This window comes from Chiloscyllium plagiosum, unplaced genomic scaffold (assembly GCF_037043375.1).
Source record: "Chiloscyllium plagiosum isolate Xiang-an unplaced genomic scaffold, Cpla_swu_hap1 HiC_scaffold_23, whole genome shotgun sequence".
NCBI lineage: Eukaryota > Metazoa > Chordata > Chondrichthyes > Orectolobiformes > Hemiscylliidae > Chiloscyllium > Chiloscyllium plagiosum.
In genome coordinates this window covers 5,969,085-5,988,188 of record NW_028270161.1, presented here as the reverse complement: position 1 = coordinate 5,988,188, position 19,104 = coordinate 5,969,085, and the positions used below count along the sequence as shown (strand labels likewise).

The following is a 19,104-nucleotide window of genomic DNA, read 5'->3' as shown; positions in this document are numbered from 1 at the left end:
CTGGAGATTAGACTCAAAGAGTGTGGTGCTGGAAAAGCACAGCAGGCCAGGCAGCATCCGAGGAGCTGGAGAGTTGAAGTTTCGGGCAAAGCTTTTCATTAGCAATGTGTGCGATACACACACCCATCTTTCTTTTTTCTCCACCTCAATAATGGAAGCCCTCTTTCTCTGTCCATCCAAACCAAGACATTGATTAGGTCAGTCACCCCCCAGTTTCCCCATTATGAGGGAAGGACCCAGCATGCTCATTATGATCTTCTGGAGGGTCAGTTAGCTCAGTTGGCTGGACGGCTGGTGAATAACAACCGCACTGATTGAGCGTCACCCCAACAGCCTCACCCTCACTATCCACGTGAGCCATGGTGACCCCCCTCAGCTTAAACTCACAGCCAATTATTTCTCTGTCAGGGGAGAGCAGTATGTAGCCACCTCAGGCAATGGGGATGTTCAGTTAATTTGTAAACCCTTTACAGTCTCTCTGTACAATCTTTTGATATGGAAACAGAACTGTTCACAGGATTCCAAGTGTGGCCTAACTGAACTTTAAGATTTCTTGTGAGTCCCCCTTGAAATACTATGCGACTGTTCTTCTTCAGAGAATGGCCGGCTGTGTATTTCCAGCATTCAGTCATCTGTTTTGAGAGAGCGAGTGATTTGGTTGAAAGGTGAAATTTGTTTCCTGGTTGTACTATGTTAGGCACTGAGTCAACAAGATTGACTTGGCAGAAAATGTGCCATTTCCTTTTCGCGTTAAGCTCTTCCTGAATAACAGATCCCTGCCTCAAACCATCGACTGATGGCCGTTTTACGAAGGAGAGTCTTTCCTTGTGTTAACTATATTGAGGAAGCTGCTGCAGAGTTTACCGTTTTCAAGACAGTTTCAGGTGGACTACATTGTGGACATTTTCTAATCGACCAGTTCAGAGATGTTATTATGCATATCTGGAGCAAATGTGATTTGAACCTCCTGGCCCAGAGGTGGGGACACTACCACAATAACCTATCAGGGGAGGCAGCCCATTAGGGAGTGACCTCTGCGGTTGAGTCAGGATCTGTGGGCAGCACAGTCAAAGTGAAGGTCCCTGGCTGCCCTCAATGTGAGAGCACTGGTAGACTTCAGCACTGACAGCACTGAACCACTGGGGGCGCTCTCCATCTGGGCAGGCAGCCGAGAGTCCAACAACCATTGGAGACATCCTGGAGACCCTTCATCAGTGGTGACCAATGGGAAGCCTGGTCATTCATGGTTGGGAAGCCTTTGCCATGCCCCAGCAGTTAATGCAGTGATCAGCTCCCTCTGTACAGGCCCATACCTCTCACCTGCTGAGGTGCATTGACTGCAGAATATCCCAGCACTATCACTGGAGTTATAATGCTGCTGCGATTATCACTGTGAAGTCGCTCTTTAATTATTTTTTTTGCATTCCCCAATCCGCCAGGCTGATTGCTGCATGCACCCCTGAGGGTGAGGAGGTGGGAGCAAGGTCTGACTGATCCAATTATCTCAGCAGCACCAACCCCCCCACCACCCTGCTCCCACTAAACTCATTTTCCCTCCTCCCACTCCATGGAATGCCAAAACTCTGCTCCAAGTGTCAAACCATTTCTAATTTCCTGACACCTTAAACTGATACCATATATCTCTTTGTTGAGTGAGCTACCCTCTTGAGTAAATAATGTAGTCTCATAGTTATACAAGAGTGAGAGCCAACTTAATTGCAAGAGTAATTCAATCAGCGATGCCAATGTTGGAGGAGACTAATTCCTGCTCCATCTGAAAACAAATGCCAATGTTTAACAAAACCAGCTTTGTGTCCAAATGTCATCAATCCTTTGGCCAAGTGTCACAGTCTGGAGGAACTGACTGAAATTCACCCATCTCTTATCCCTACGTGACTCCCCATCCTTGACTGTAAAGTGCTTTGGGTTGCCCCATGGTTGGGAAAGTGGCTACATCAATGTAAGCGATATTCCTTTCCATATTTTTCCGATTAAAGCAAGATGGCCAGGGTGATTTATTTTTTCTTTATTCATTCATGCGATGAGGGCGTAATTGGCTGGGCAGCATTTATTACCCTAATTTCCCAAAGAATGGTTAAGAGCCAACCACATTGCTGTGGGTCTGGAGTCACATGTAGACCAGACCAGGTACGGATGGCACTTTCCTTCCCTGTTGTTGTGTTGCCATAGTCTTACCAGACCACAGGGGCTCATTAGAGAGAGAGAAGCGACTGGTGGTGATTTAACCTGAGGGCCACCAGCCCTCAGGTGAGGGAAGAGTTGGGAAGGAGAGTCCTTCATGGTAACCTCAAACCTGGGAATTAAACTCATACTGTTGACATCACACTGCTCTGTAAATCAACAATGCAGCCAACTGAGCTGAACCAATTCCCTTCCTTTCCTAAAGGACATTAGTGAACCACATGGCTTTTTCCTGACAATCAATTCATGGTCATCCTTAGATTCTTAATAGCAGTCTTATTTATTGAATTCAAATTCAATCATCTTCCATGACAGGATTTGAACCTGCATCCCCAGAACGTTATCTGTATCTCTGGATTAACAGCCTTGCAATAACGCCAATAGGCCATTGCCTTCCAATTGTTATTATTTGGATAGAAAGTGTGCGTAGGGATTTAGGGAAAAGCTGGAAGATTGGAGCTAGGGAATACAACCGGTGCAGGCTGCGATTTGGCAGAGATCGGTGCTGTAATTCTGAGGGTGCATTGCCAGGACATGGCCAGCAGGGGTAGCCATTGGCTGACTGCATGTGTAGTCCCCGTGACACAGCCTTCAAACCTATGCCCCACTCCACAGTTACCCCTCACTGCTCCGCTCTTTCCTTCGTCTGGGGTGTATAGTGATGGGCTAGGTAGTGGGTGAGGTACTGGGGGCACATTCTGAACATACCTGCTGGGTTGATGGTTTCCTAATCCACTCCAAAGGCACCTTTCGCTCGAACAGTGTTGTGCTGAGACTTTAATGAAGTCGTACATTGACAAATCAACACTACGACTGAGGCCAATGAGCCAATGCTGAGGGATTTGGCACAAGCAAGTGTTTCCGTGTGTGTGTGTGTGGCTGTAAGGCCACCTGGAGGTGGTGTCGGACAGAAACACTAATCTTGTCAGAAAAATTATTATCTCATTATTATAGATGTTTTGAATCCACCCAATCAGATGCCCTGTGGAGTGTGATACAGCCCTGCAGTAGGTAGGGCTTGAACCCCAGCCTTCTGTCCAGAGGTACGGACAATACCACTGCATCGCAACATCCTTTTTTTCATCATTAGGCTAGCAGCTTTCTGGAGACACTGAACCAGCATTCATCTGCAAACATGCCACAAAAAAAAACACAAAATCAAATTGGGTATTTATTTCCTGGGCTGTCCCTGTATTCAACAGAGCAATCTTTCCCCCGAAGCTCACAATGCACAGCTGAATTAATGCTACACTCGACAGAATAAAATCACTCATGTCCTGTGGTGATATCAAGATTGAGAACTGCTAAATCATGTTTTATTGTGAATAATGAACAATAGCTCAGTGGGTTGACTGGTCCGAAACGAAAACAGTCTTGTGTTTTCAGTGAAATCTAGGTGATTATGTTTTTAGCTCTATTGGACGGTTCTTCCTTCAGTGGTGGTTACTGTCCCATGTTCGGTACAATGTTGCTGTGAGTTTTAGTACATTGTTCTGAATTGTCAGCATCAGTATAAGAATTCTTGCTGTGTTATAAGAACTAATCTGACCATTTTATAGCCCAGTCAGCCACATGAAAGTAAGTGCAGGTCAGAGAGGCTTGGCGTTGTGGTTGCCCTTTGACCTGCTGAATTGGGACATTGTGAGTTCAGTCCCCACTTGAATATGAAAAAACTGAAGATACTGGTGAGGGTTAGGAAGGAAGATGATGTTAAATCCACCCTCAGATCAGGAATGATCTGAACGACTGGTGGAGCAGAGTTCAGGGACCAAATGGTTGACTCCTGCTTGTATTTCCCGTGTATATATAATCCCTTGGGGCAGGACTGAGCATGGCCCACATTGTCAGAGGTGCTGCCATTTGGATAAGATGTTTAATTAGGGTGAGTGCGGTGCCCATTTTAATTTTGTCCAGGAGTGGGTTTGACTAAAAATCTCATCCCATGCCAGAGCAATGTAGAGCAGCAGAATTTTCCCAGTCCTTTTCACGCATTGATCCCTCAATAAAAGCTACAATAAAGCACTTTTTTGAGGTAATTTGTCTCCTTGCAGTCTGTGGGCTGGAAAACATAGAAAATAAGAGCAGGAGTAGGCCATTCGGCCCTTCGAGCCGCCCCCCCCCCCCCCCCCATTCAGTACGATCATGGCTGATCATCCATCTCAGTCCCCTGTTCCCGCTTTCTCCCCCATATCCTTTGATCCCTCTACCCCTAAAAACTACATCTAACTCCTTCTTGAGATTATTCGATGTTTTGGCCCCAGTCTGAGGCAGAGAATTCCACAGGCTCCCCACTCTCTGGGGGAATAAATTTCTCTTCATCTCAGTCCGAAACGGCCTACCCTGTGTCCTTAGACTGTGTCCCCTGGTTATCAGGAACATCCATCCTGTGTTTATCCTGACTAGTCCCGCTAGAATTTTATCGGTTTCCTTGAGATCCCCACATTCTTCCAGTCTCCAGTGAAGATAGTCCTAACCGATTCAGTCACTCTTCATATGTTGGTCCGACCATCCCAGGAATCTGCTGAGCCTGAGCCTACACTGAAGGAGACAGTGTACACAATATTGTGAGAAATTGAAATCTAATTTAAAGACCAGGTTGAGTGCAGAGAGATTTTAGGGGGACACGTGCGTGAATTGCTGAAAGTGACAGGTCAGGTCGAGAGTCTGATTAACAAGGCTTAAGGAATCCTCGGCTTCTCATAATCATAGAATCCCTACAGTGTGGAAGCAGGCCATTCAGCTCATCAAGTCCACACTGACCCTCCAAAGAGCATCATGCCAGACCCATCCCCTACCCTATTCCTATAACCCTGCATTTCCCATGGCTAACCCACCTAGCCTGCACATCCCTGGACACTATGGGGTAATTTAGCATGACCAATCCACCCTGACCTGCACATCTTTGGACTGTGGGAGGAAACCGGAGCATCCGGAGGAAACCCACGCAGACACGGGGAGAATGTGCAAACTCCACACAGACATTCACCGGAGGCTGGAATTGATCCTGGGTTCCTGACGCTGTGAGTGCGACCACTGAGTCACAACACTTCCCAATGTGACACATAAATTACAAATTATGGTGAACCTTTATAAAATGTTGGTTCAGCATCAAAGTAGACCATTGTATCTTTTTCCGGGATAAAGAAGGTGTGAAGGTTTGTCGTCTTGTAAGTAAGATTTGTATCCGCATCTCTCAGTCAGACCCCACCAAAGCCCCATAAAACCATGCTTTATGTTGAGGAGGAAAATAAGTTTTAACTTTTATCCTTCATCTTTCTGCTTGTTTGTCAGGGTGTCCGGAGGGGAGCTGTTTGACAGGATTGTGGAGAAGGGGTTTTACACCGAGAAAGATGCCAGTACTCTGATACGCCAGGTCCTCGATGCTGTGCAGTATCTGCATAAAATGTGCATTGTTCATCGAGACTTGAAGGTAGGTTCCTAGTGTCCTGTTAGAACTTGCCTGTTTGATAAGTGTCGAGGGTGTGGTGCTGCAAAAGCAGAGCAAGTCAGGCAGCTTCCAAGGAGCAGGAAAATCGATGTTTTGGGCAAGACATTTGATAAAAGCACAAAGTCTTGCATTGCAAGAAGCGGTGAGAAGCAGAGGATTAGCACACAAAGTGAGGGTGTAATGTTTATGGCTTTAGAACATAGAACACAGAACATAGAACAATACAGCACAGAACAGGCCCTTCGGCCCACGATGTTGTGCCGAACATTTGTCCGAGCTTAAGCACCCATCCATGTACCTATCCAATTGCCGCTTAAAGGTCACCAATGATTCTGACTCTGCCACTCCCACAGGCAGCGCATTCCATGCACCCACCACTCTCTGGGTAAAGAACCCACCCCTGACATCCCCCCTATACCTTCCACCCTTCACCTTAAATTTATGTCCCCTTGTAACACTGTTGTAGCCGGGGAAAAAGTTTCTGACTGTCTACTCTATCTATTCCTCTGATCATCTTATAAACCTCGATCAAGTCACCCCTCATCCTTCTCCGTTCCAATGAGAAAAGGCCTAGCACTCTCAACCTATCCTCGTACGACCTATTCTCCATTCCAGGCAACATCCTGGTAAATCTTCTCTGCACCCTCTCCAAAGCTTCCACATCTTTCCTAAAGTGAGGCGACCAGAACTGCACACAGTACTCCAAATGTGGCCTTACCAAGGTCCTGTACAGCTGCAACATCACTTCACGACTCTTGAATTCAATCCCTCTGCTAATGAACGGTAATGCACATAGGCCTTCTTACAAGCTCTATCCACCTGAGTGGCAACTTTCAAAGATCTATGAACATAGACCCCAAGATCCCTCTGCTCCTCCACCTTACTAAGAACCCTACCGTTATCCCTGTATTCCGCATTCTTATTTGTCCTTCCAAAATGGACAACCTCACACTTGACAGGGTTGAACTCCATCTGCCACTCCTCAGCCCAGCTCTGCATCATATCTAAGTCCCTTTGCAGCCGACAACAGCCCTCCTCACTATCCACAACTCCACCAATCTTCGTATCATCTGCAAATTTACTGACCCACCCTTCGATTCCCTCTTCCAAGTCATTAATAAAAATTACAAACAGCAGAGGACCCAGAACTGATCCCTGCGGAACTCCACTTGTAACTGGGCTCCAGGCTGAATATTTACCATCTACCACCACTCTCTGACTTCGACCGGTTAGCCAGTTTTCTATCCAACTGGCCAAATTTCCCTCTATCCCATGCCTCCTGATTTTCCAGCTTTTCAACATTTCCTGCTGATTTTTACCAAGAAATAGCTGCCATTGTGGTATTCTTAATCATTTTTTTTCAAATCCACAGTGACCAAAGGTAAGATATAGGAGCAGAATTAGGCCATTCAGCCCATCAAGTCTTCTTTAAGGGGGTCATTGGCCATTGGATTCCACATGGATTTAACCAGTGTCAGCATTGTACCCCTTCTGCAAACCAGCAGAATGTTCTAGATAATGATGAGTGCTTGTCCATTTAGGGTCTACTAATTCTATAAGTTTCCTAGCTGCTCGGTTTTAGGTGTTGGGGAGGTATGAGGGCATTTGAGGGCGGTGGGGTGTGGGATCTGTTGTCAGGGGTTTGAAGGGGATTTGGGTCTTAGGACACTGGGCAGGTATAACTCAGCCAGAGATGGTGGGGAGTTGGAGCCAAGGGCAGAGAGCCCTCTCTCAAACCAGAAGTTTGTAACCTCGAGGTTAAAGAGGGAGTTGATGATTGTTCCTCTGAGCCCCTCGATAATGAGGTCCTCTCTCGCTGACAGTACACACTCTAACATCTGAGGTGACCGAGGAAACTTCTCAATAAGCAAGCAGCTGGAGGCAGGAATTTGGAGTCATCAGATCAGCCAATAGCAAAGCAGACTCAAGGGACTGAATGACCTATTTCGGATGTTGGTCTGAAGTATTAAAGTCAGCTGAAACAAAATCGAACACAAAAACTCAGTCAGTTAAATATCAGAAGTTACACGACACCAAGTTATAGACCAACAGGTTTATTTGAAATCACAAGCTTTCAGAGCGCTGCTCCTTTGTCAGGTGCACTGCACTCTGAAGGCTTGTGATTTCAAATAAACCTTTGGACTATAACCGAGTGTCGTGTGACTTCTGACTTTGTCCACCTCAGTCCAACACCGCCACATCCACATCAGTTGAATTTAACTTGCGAAATTGTTCTGATCCTCTTAATCAGACATGCCTCAGTTGGTCGCTCTCTCTTGTCTCTGAGCAGAAGGTTGTGCCCCAAGACTTAAGGAAAAAGCCATAGAGGTGTACAGCACAGAAACAGACCCTTCGGTCCAACCCCTCCATGCTGACCAGATATCCCAATCCAATCTAGTCCCACCTGCCAGCACCCGGCCCATATCCCTCCAAACCCTTCCTATTCATATACCCATCCAAATGCCTCTTAAATGTTGCAATTGTACCAGCCTCCACCACTTCCCCTGGCAGCTCATTCCATACACGTACCACCCTCTGCGTGAAACCGTTGCCCCTGAGGTCCCTTTTACATCTCTCCCCCCTCACCCTAAACCAATGGTCTCTAGTTCTGGACTCCCCCACTCCAGGGAAAAATCTTTGTCTACTTATCCTATCCATGCTTCTCATGATTTTATAAACCTCTATAAGGTCACCCCTCAGCCTCTGACACTGTAAGGGAAAACAGCCCCAACCTGTTCAACCTCTCCCTATAGCTCAAATCCTCCAACCCTGGCAATATCCTTGTAAATCTTTTCTGAACCCTTTCAAGTTTCACAACGTCCTTCCAATAGGAAGGAGATCAGAATTGCAAGCAATATTCCAACAGTGGCCTAACCAATGCCCTGTACAGCCGCAACATGACCTCCCAACTTCTGTACTCAATACTCCGACCAATAACGGAAAGCATACCAAACGCCTTCTTCACTATCCTATCTACCTTCGACTCCACTTTCAAGGAGCTCTGAACCTGCACTCCAAGGTCTCTTTGTTCAGCAACATTCCCTAGGACCTTACCATTAAGTGTATAAGTCCTGCTAAGATTTGCTTCCCCAAAATGCAGCACCTCGCATTTATCTAAATTAAACTCCCACCTACCACTCCTCAGCCCGTTGACCCATCTGATCAAGATCCTGTTGTAATCTGAGATAACCTTCGTTGTCCACTACACCTCCAATTTTGCTGTCATCTGCAAACTTACTAACTATACCTCTTTGCTCAAATCCAAATCATTTATATAAATGATGAAAAGTAGTGGACCCAGCACCAATCCTTGTGACACTCCACTGGTCACAGGCCTCCAGTCTGAAAAACAACCCTCCACCACCACACTCTCTCTTCTACCTTTGAGCCAATTCTGTGCCCAAATGGCTAGTTCTCTCTGTATTCCAAGAGATCTAACCTTGCTCACCAGTCTCCCATAGGGAACCTTGTCAAATGCCTTACTGAAGTCCATATCAATCACATCCACCACTCTGCCCTCATCAATCCTCTTAGTTTACTTCTTCAAAAAACTCAGTCAAGTTTGTGAAACATGATTTCCCACACATAAAGCCATGTTGACTATCCCTAATCAGTCCTTGCCTTTCCAAATACATGTACATTCTGTCCCTCAGGATTCCCTCCAACAACTTGCCCACCACCGACATCAGGCTAACTGGTCTATAGTTCCTTGGCTTGTCCTTACCACACTTCTTAAACAGTGCCACCATCTTAGCCAAGCTTCAGTCATCCAGCACCTTACCTGTGACTATCGATGGTACAAATATCTCAGCAAGAAGCCCAGCAATCACTTCCCTAGCTTCCCACAGAGTTGTAGGGTACACCTGATCAGGTTATGGGGATTTATCCACTTTTATACTTTTCAAGACATCCAGCACTTCCTCCTCTGTAATATGGGCATTTTTCAAAATCTGTTTCCCTATATCTATATCTTCCAAATCCTTCTCCACAGTAAACACTGATGCAAAATGCTGTTTAGTATATCCCCCATCTCCTGCTGCTCCACACAAAGGCCGCCTTGCTGATCTTTGAGGGGTTGAAACTTTATTGCTGGAACAGCACAGCAGGTCAGGCAGCATCCAGGGAACAGGAGATTCGACGTTTCGGGCACAGGCCCTTCTTCAGGAATCTTTGAGGGGCCCTATTCTCTTCCTAGTTACCCTTTTGTCCTCAATGTATTTGTAAAAACCCTTTGGATTATCTTTAACTCTATTTACCAACGCTATCTCATGTCCCCTTTTTGCCCTCCTGATTTCCCTCTTAAGTATACTCCTATTGCCTTTATACTCTTCTAAGGATTCACTGGGTTTCTCCTGTCTATGCCTGACATATGCTTTCTTCATTTTCTTAACCAAATCCTCAATTTCTTTAGTCATTCAGCATTCCCTATACCTACCAGCCTTTCCTTTCCCCCTAACAGGAATATACTGTCTCTGGACTCCCGTTATCTCATTTCTGAAGTCTTCCTGTTTTCCAGCCATCTCTTTACCTGCAAACATCAGCCCCCAATCAGCTTTTGAAAGTTCTTCCCTAATACCGTCAAAATTAGCCTTTCTCCAATTTCGGACTTCAACTGTTAGATCTGGTCTATCCTTTTCCATCACTATTTTAAATCCAATAGAATTATGGTCGCTGGCCCCAAAGTGCTTCCCCACTGACACCTCAGTCACCTGCTCTGCCTTATTTCCCAAGAGTAGGTCAAGTTTTGCACCTTCTCTAGTAGGTACATCGACATACCGAATCAGAAAATTTTCTTGAACACACTTAACAAATTACTGTCCATCTAAACCTTTAACGCTATGGCAGTCCCAGTCTATGTTTGGAAAGTTAAAATCCCCTACCATAACCACCCTATTATTCTTACCGAAAAATGGGACCTCCTTACAGATTTGTTTCTCAATATCCCTCTGACTGTTAGGGGGTCTATAATACAATCCCAATAAGGTGATGATCCCTTTCTTATTTCTCAGATCCACTCAAGTAACTTCCCTGGAAGTATTTCCAGGAATATCCTCCCTCAGTACAGCTGTAATGCTCTCATAGAGATGTACAGCACGGAAACAGACCCTTAGGTCGAATATGTCCATATCCTAACCTAATCTAGTCTCATTTGCCAGCACTTGGCCCCTATCCCTCTAAACCCTTCCTATTCGTATACCCATCCAGGTGCCTTTTAAATGCTGCAATCATACTAGCCTCCACCACTTCCTCTGGCAGCTCATTCCATACACGTACTACCCTCTGCATGAAAAAGTTGCCCCTTGGGTCCCTTCTTTATCTTTCCCCTTTCACCCTAAACCTATGCCCTCTAGTTCTGGACTCCCCCACCCCAGGGAAATGACCTTGTCTATTTACCCTTGATTTTATAAACCTCTATAAGGTCACCCCTCAACCTCTGATGCTGCAGTGAAAACAACCCCAGCCTGTTCAGCCTCTCCCTATAGCTCAAATCCTCTAAGCCTGGCAATATCCTTGTAAATCTTCTCTGAACCCTTTCAACTTTCACAACATCCTTTTGATAGGAGGGAGACCAGAATTGCACGCAATATTCCAAAAGTGACCAAGCCAATGTCCTGTACAGCCACAACATGACCTCCCAACTCCTGTACTCAATACTCTGACCAATAAAGGGAAGCATACCAAACACCTTCTTCACTGTCATCTGGGGGACTGCTGCATTGTCAGAGATGCTGACTTTCAGATGTGATTTTAACACAAGGTCCCGTGTGATCCCATAAGTGATCCCATGCCATTTTGAAATAGACTTAGTTATCCTTATGTCCTGACCAATAATGATCACTCCATCAAAAGGATAAAAGAGCATTATCTTAGCATTATGACACTGTGGCAGCTTTCAGTACAGAAACTGACTGCTGCATTTCCTGCATTATATCAGTGACTGCGTTAGGGGCTGTGAAATACTTTAGAATGTGAATTGAATTGAATTTATAGTTTATCGTAACTTGCCTTGTCCAGAGGTTATTAAATGTGCTATATCAATGGATGTCTTTTTTGTTTTTAAGAATGTTGCCAATGAATGATTGATTCAAAACCAGTTAATCATTAAATTTGGCCAGTCCATTGTACAATTTCTACTGAACTCCAAAATAAATTATGCAATTATTATTGTTGAAGATTTGTTATTCCATCAGTTGGTGCAAACATATGGAGACTATCACTTCACAGCTCCATTCCAACAGAAGAGATTGAGCCAAGGTTTTGTTTTTGAATATGGTGATAATCCTGCCACACTGGATCATATTGCTAACATATCTTCCATCATCAGTCATGCTGTTGTCTCTTGTTAGTCGCGTATGTCAAGAATTATGCCCTGTTGTAACTTGATGCAGCACGTTTGTACAGCCTTGATGATATGATCTATTAGCCTAATGACTATTACAAAAGGTCTTTGTAAACTGAAATTATTCGAAGATCAGATCATCTAAAATTAATTTCAGAATTAAACAGAGTCTAGGTAATGATTGATACACCATAGAAGATTTAAGATTGACCCAACATTTTATCTCAGATTACAGGATTTTGCTTTGTCTCTGCTAAAGTTTTGTGGACAAAGTTAAAAACCACACAACAGCAGGTTTAGTCCATTTTTTGGAAGTACAAGCTTTCAGAACGCTGGTGGCGTTGCTTAATTTTTAATTTTGTCCACCCCAGTCCAATACTGACACCTCCACATCGTAACCTCTTATGGGCCTGTCCAGCTTCTCAGTAACAGCCTTTTGCTGCTTTTGTGTGTGATTCTCCTGCTAAAGATCAGATATTGCAGCTTCACTCTGTAGCCAGAACTCAGAAGATTGTTCCTCTTATAGATGTGCCTCCAGCAATCCAAGTGATCTCACAAAGTTACTCAGGCCCCAGTCTTATAATAACAAATGGATCTGGTAGACTAACCACGAGGTCCTGAGCTGTATGTCTGCACCAACAACTTACAATGTTAAAAATGCAGTAAAATGGCACTTCACCACTGTGTTAGCAAACACGTGTTGACACCAAACACAGAGACTAACATTAGGATAAGAGGGCGTTTGGTTGCAAGGAAGGTGTTAAAGGAGGACAGAAGGTAGAGAAATGGAGAGGTTTAGGGAAAGAATTCGAGAGCTTCGGACCGAGGGAGCTGAAACTGTGTGACATGGCGATTAAAATTGAAATATGCAAAATGTAGAACTGGAAGAAAGAGGGGATTAATGTGGAGGTGCCGGTGCTGGACTGGGGTGGACAAGGTCAGAAGTCACATGACACCAGGTTATACTCCAACAGGTTTATTTGAAACAAGCTTTCGGAGCGCTGCTCCTTTGTCAGATGAAGTGCCCCCAAAGCTTGTGATTTCAAATAAACCTGCTGGACTATAACCCGGTGTCGTGTGACATCTGAGGGGATTGTTCATGTTTCAGACATGGAGGAGATGTGAGGAAGTGTTGAGAGTTTTGAAAACAGGGATAACGATTTTAAAACTGAGGTGTTACTTAACCGGGGACCACCACAGGTGGATGAACTGAGGGGTAATGACAAACAGAGCTGGCGTGAGTTTGGATACAAATAGCAAAGCTTCCATTGAGTTGGCATTTCCTGGGGGATGGGAGGCTGCCCAGGAGGGTTTTGGAATATTCAAGACTGGACATAACACCTTCAACACATTATCTGGGCTGACACCAATTGTTAAAGTTCTCCTGAGAATGTAACTTTTAAAACAAGTTCTGTAATTTACATATGAAAGAAGTGAAACTAACATGGTCATTCGAACAGATGAGAGAATTAACAAACAATCCAGGTATTTTTCAATGTATAATTTCAGTTACATCACACTGTAAACTTTTGCTATAAATTCTGTGTCTTACAATTGTGTCCTCCACAACCACCTGATGAAGGAGCAGTGCTCTGAAAGCTAGTGCTTCCAATTGGACCTGTTGGACTATAACCTGGTGTTGTGTGATTTTTAACTTGGGACGTAGCAAAGACATAGAGAAGGGTTTCAGCAGCAGCTAGCCTGAGGTGAGGGCAGAGGTGAGTGAGGTCACAAAGATGAAAGTATCCAGCGCTTTTAGTTGTGAGACAATAGACGCCTTGCTGCTCCCACACTGACACCTGAATACATTCAGATTGAGGTGTCAGTTCCTGTTCATGTAACACAAAGGCAGCAAAAAATCTCAATGTCAGTATCCATCTGCAAGCTAGAGATTTCTCAGAATGGTTTTACTGATGACAGTGAATGCTAATGATCACATCAGGAGAATGAATGGGGAAGATCTCATAGCCTGAACACAGCTGGTATGAGTGGATGTGGCTGTTAACCCAGGATGCTTAAGTGTCATTATGTTAGTTGAAGTGCATACGCTTAATTAAGTTCGCTTCCTTCACACTATCAATCTTAGTGAATAGATTGAACTGATCATCACTCCAGCATCCAACATCTAAAGCAATAGATCTCAGAAAGAACACAAATGTTAAAGTTATGTGGTTTCTTTTAAACTTCAGTCTTGGCTTAGGGGTATCACCAGAAAAACAGCATTTACTGCCCTGCACTAATTACTCCTTTGAAGATAGGGGTGAACCTCCTGCTTGAATATAACTCGACCATTTCAGGGGGCAGTTAGGAATAAACCATAATGCTCTGGGACTGGAGTCTCATATCAGCCACATTGGCTAAGGTTTCCTTCCCAAAAAGACATTAATTTCATGGTTACTGCAATTCACTCTTTATTCACAATTTAATAATTCTCTTTAAAATTCTCCTGCTGCCTTGTGGAATTGGAGTTCATGTCTCTAAATCATTATCTTACCACATAACCACAATGCTACTGTAACCCCTCAGTAACTATTTCTTCATTTTTAAACCTGTTCCCAAATACATTTTTGATAAACTCTAACATCCCAGCATGTTTAGTTTAAAAATCGAAGCTTTTCAATGAGGCGAGGTAGTAGCACAGTGATAATGTCACAGGGTTCAGGATTATATCACATATTGTGGATGCAAATCCCATCATGGCCAATGGTGAAATTGACTTTGATTTAAAAAAAAGGCTCAAGTTAGCAATCTAGCCAAATGGTGGCCATGTAACCACTGTTGATTGTCATAAACGACCATTTGGTTCACTAATGTCATAGAGTCATAGAATCCTACAGCACAGAGAGAGGCCCCTTGGCTCAAACTGGTCCAGGCCAATCAAAATGTCCATCCACGCTAACCCCATTTCCCAGCACTTGCCCGAAATTCTTCTAAACCTTTCCTATCCCTGAGTTTATCCAAATGCCATTTAAATGTTGCTAATGAACGCACCTCAACCACTTCCGCTGGCAGCTCATTCCATATGCGTACCACCCTCTGTGTAAAAACGTTGCCCCTCAGGTTCCCTTTTATTCTTTCCCCTCAAACCTTAAACCGATGCCCTCTAGTCCTCATTCCCCAACCCTGGGAAAAAGACTGAGTGCATTCACCCTATCCATGCCTCTTATACACTTATACATCTTATACACTTCTACAAGAACCCCCCCGCCTCAGTCTCCTACTCTCTAAAGAAAATAGTCCTATGTTATCTAACCTCTCCCTATAACTTGGACCATTGAGTCCAGACAACATCCTTGTAACTTTCTTCTGCACTCTTTCCAGTTTAATAACATCCTTCCTACACCAACGTGACCAAAGCTGAACACAATACTCCAAGTGCAGCCTCACTAACATCCTGTACAACTGCAACATAACTTCCCAACTTCTTATTCTATGCCCTGACTGATGAAGCCCAGTGTGCCAAAAGCCTTCTTCACTGCCCTGTCTACCTGTGACTCCACTTTCAGAGAGCCACGCACTGAACTCCAAGGTCCCTCTGTTTCACTAACACTCCTTAAGGCCCTATCATTCACCATGAAACTCCTACCTGGATTTGACTTTCCAAAATGCAAGACATCATATTTATCTACATTAAACTCCATGTCCTTCAAGAATTCTTTCACCTTTACCTGGTCTGGTCTACATGTGACTCCAGACACACAGCATTGAAGTTGGCTCTTAACTAAATAAATGCTAGTCCAGCCAGCGAGACCCACATCCTGTTTTGGAGGCTGGGAAATCCTGCAACTAGGAAAGTCTGTTTCTTCTCGTGGAGCCCAGTCATGGGCTCTGGGTCATCTTTGGACAGGAAGCTATCGGTAATGCTACTTTTCATCTCCAAATTGTTAAATGTTTTTTTTTCACTTCCAAAAGAAGAAGATCAAAATAGTCTTGTGTGTTTTTCTTCTGAAATCTTTACCTCAGCCAGAAAACCTCTTGTACTTCAGCCCAGACGAAGAATCCAAGATTATGATCAGTGATTTTGGTTTATCCAAAATGGAAGGCACAGGGGATGTTATGTCTACTGCGTGTGGCACCCCGGGCTATGTGGGTAAGTGACTTCCTTGAAAAAAAATCTTCTCGTTGGTTCTGAGTATGTGAAAACATTTAATATATTTTATGTTCTATTTCATACACAAGACACTGGAAGGAGAATATAGACCAGTACAACTCAGGACCAGACCCTTCGGCCCACCATGCCTGTGCTGACCATGATGCAATTCTAAACTAATAAGGCAATAAGAGCATAAGACATAGGAGCAGAAATTAGGCCATTCAGCCCATTGAGTCGGCTCCACCATTAAATCATGGCTGATAAGTTTCTCATCCCCATTCTCCTGCTTTCTCCCTGTAACCCTTGATCCCCTTGATACTCAAGAACCTATCTATCTCAATCTTAAATATACTCAGTGACCTGGCCTCCACAGTCTTCAGTGGCAGTGAATTCCATAGATTCCCCACTCTCTAGGAATTCCTAGAGGCCTGGCACTCCAACCACAACGCCATAAACAAACACATAGATCTAGAACCCTTTTATCAACCCCTCAGAAAACGAACAGGAAATGACATCACCACAAACCCCAGGAACCCCATCCAATACAAACATATAAATAGAAAGCAGGAGACAACAGCTTCGCTTCACTTGGAGGTCGCCACTGATGATGTTACCTAGCCAGGTAATAAAACGTCTGGATATCAAACCTAAAGCTCAGCGAGCAAACCTACACCCTAAACCTCAACCTGAGCTACAAACCTTCACAAACCTTGCAAATACCTCTTATATCTCTTGTGCCCCAGCTCCTGACTACTGGTTGGAGGCCTGTACATAACTCCAACTATGGTTTGTTCACTTTTGTGGTAATCCCAGGGACCTGCACCTAGTCCCTATCCTTCCATTCCCTGCCTCTGAAACATTGGGAATGTATCTGCTTCTATTACCCCCCCCAACACCATGTTCCAGGCACCTACCACCCTCTGTGTAAACAACTTGCCTCATACATCTCCTTTAAACTTTCCCCCGCTCACCTTAGACTTAGAAAAATATTCTGACTATCTCCCAGATCTGATGCTGCAATCTCCTGACAGTAATTCAATTGCCACCAGAAATAGAAATTCCACTCATGAGGCCATGTGGCCAGTTAAATACAGCAATTAGAATGTGCCTTAATACCAAGCTGATCTTGTTTTTTTTTAGGGTTCAAGAGAAATCCACATTCAGCACATCAGTTAAAAATCACAAGACAAGCTGTGTTCCCACCAGTTTTTCTTTTGTGGGATGTGGGCGTTGCTGGCTGAGCCCAGCATTTATTGTCCGTCCCTAGTTGCCCCTTGAGAAGCTGGGGGTGAGCTGCTTTCTTGAACCGCTGCAGTCCATGTGCTGTAGGTTGACCCACAATGCCCTTAGGGAGAGAATTCCAGGACTGGGAGCCAGTTACAGTAAAGGAATGGAGATATATTTCCAAGTCAGGATGGTGAGAGGCTTGGAGGGGAACTTGTAGGTGGTGTTGTTTCCATGTATCTGCTTGTCCTTGTCCTTCCAAATGAAATATTATGAATAGTTTGGGCCCTTATCTAATGAAAGATACAATGGCATTGGAGGTTGCCCAGAGAGGGTTGACTGGATTGAGCCCAGGTCTAATGAGGAGAGTGAAGATCAAAGTTGAAACTTTATTGCTGGAACAGCACAGCAGGTCAGGCAGCATCCAGGGAACAGGAGATTCGACGTTTCGGGCACAGGCCCTTCTTCAGGAATGAGCAGAGAGTGTTCAGCAGGAGAAGATAAAAGGTAGGGAGGAGGGACTTGGAGGAGGGGCGTTGGAAATGTGATAGGTGGAAAGAGGTCAAGGTGAGGGTGATAGGTCGGAGTAGGATGGAGGCGGAGAGGTCAAGAAGAAGACTGCAGGTCAGGAAGGCGGTGCCGGGCTGGAGGGATTCGGCTGAGACAAGGTGGGGGGAGGGGGGATGAAGAAACTGGTGAAGTCCAAGTTCATCCCCTGTGGTTGGAGGGTTCCCAGTCGGAAGATAAGATGCTCCTCCTCCGACCGTCGCGTTGTTGTGGTTTGGCGGTGGATGAGTCCAATGACCTGCATATCCTCGGTGGAGTGGGAGGGGGAGTTGAAATGCTGTGCTACAGGTTGGTTGGGTTGGTTCGTCCGGGTGGCCCAGAGGTGCTCTCTGAATCGCTCCGCAAGTAGGCGGCCTGTCTCCCCAATATAGAGGAGGCCACACCGGCTGCAGCGGATGCAGTAGATGATGTGGGTGGAGGTGCAGGTGAATCTGTGGCGGATATGGAAGTTTCCTTTGGGGCCTTGGAGAGAAGTGAGGGGGGAGGTGTGGGCGCAAGTGTTGCACCTCCTGCGGTTGCAAGGGAAGGTGCCGGGAGTGGAGGTTGGGTCGGTGGGGGGTGTGGATCTGACAAGGGAGTCGCGGAGGGAGTGGTCTCTACGGAAAGCTGATAGGGGAGGGGAGGGAAATATATCCTTGGTGCTGGGGTCTGTTTGGAGGTGGCGGAAGTGACGGCGGATGATGCGCTGTACATGGAGATTGGTGGGGTGGTAGGTGAGGACCAGTGGGGTTCTGTCCTGGTGGCGGTTGGAGGGGCGGGGCTCAAGGGCGGAGGAGCGGGAAGTGGAGGAGATGCGGTGGAGGGCACCGTCGACCACGTCGGGGGGGAAATTGCGGTCCTTGAAGAAGGAGGCCATCTGTGTTGTACGTATTTTGAACTGGTCCTCCTGGGAGCAGATGCGGCGGAGACGAAGGAATTGGGAGAATGGGATGGTGTTTTTACAGGGGGCAGGATGGGAGGAGGTGTAGTCCAGGTAGCTGTGGGAGTCGGTTGGTTTGTAGTAGATGTCCGTGTTGATTCGGTCGCCTGAGATAGAAACAGAAAGGTCTAGGAAGGGGAGGGAGGAGTCCGAGACTGTCCAGGTGAATTTGAGGTCGGGGTGGAAGGTGTTAGTGTAGTGGATGAACTGTTCAACCTCCTCGTGGGAGAAACTTGGACTTCACCAGTTTCTTCATCCCCCCTCCCCCCACCTTGTCTCAGCCGAATCCCTCCAGCCCGGCACCGCCTTCC

At 45.4% G+C, this 19,104-nt stretch overlaps 1 protein-coding gene across 1 annotated transcript in view; it reads left to right on the top strand.

Annotated features, from left to right (window-relative positions):
- camk1da (calcium/calmodulin-dependent protein kinase 1Da) overlaps positions 1-19,104 on the top strand; it is a 475,456-nt gene that overhangs the window by 353,835 nt on the left and 102,517 nt on the right. Inside the window, exons 4-5 of the mRNA XM_043714161.2 lie at positions 5,494-5,632; positions 15,954-16,080. Of these exons, the coding sequence (XP_043570096.1) occupies positions 5,494-5,632; positions 15,954-16,080 (266 nt within the window). The remainder of the gene's footprint in view (positions 1-5,493; positions 5,633-15,953; positions 16,081-19,104) is intronic.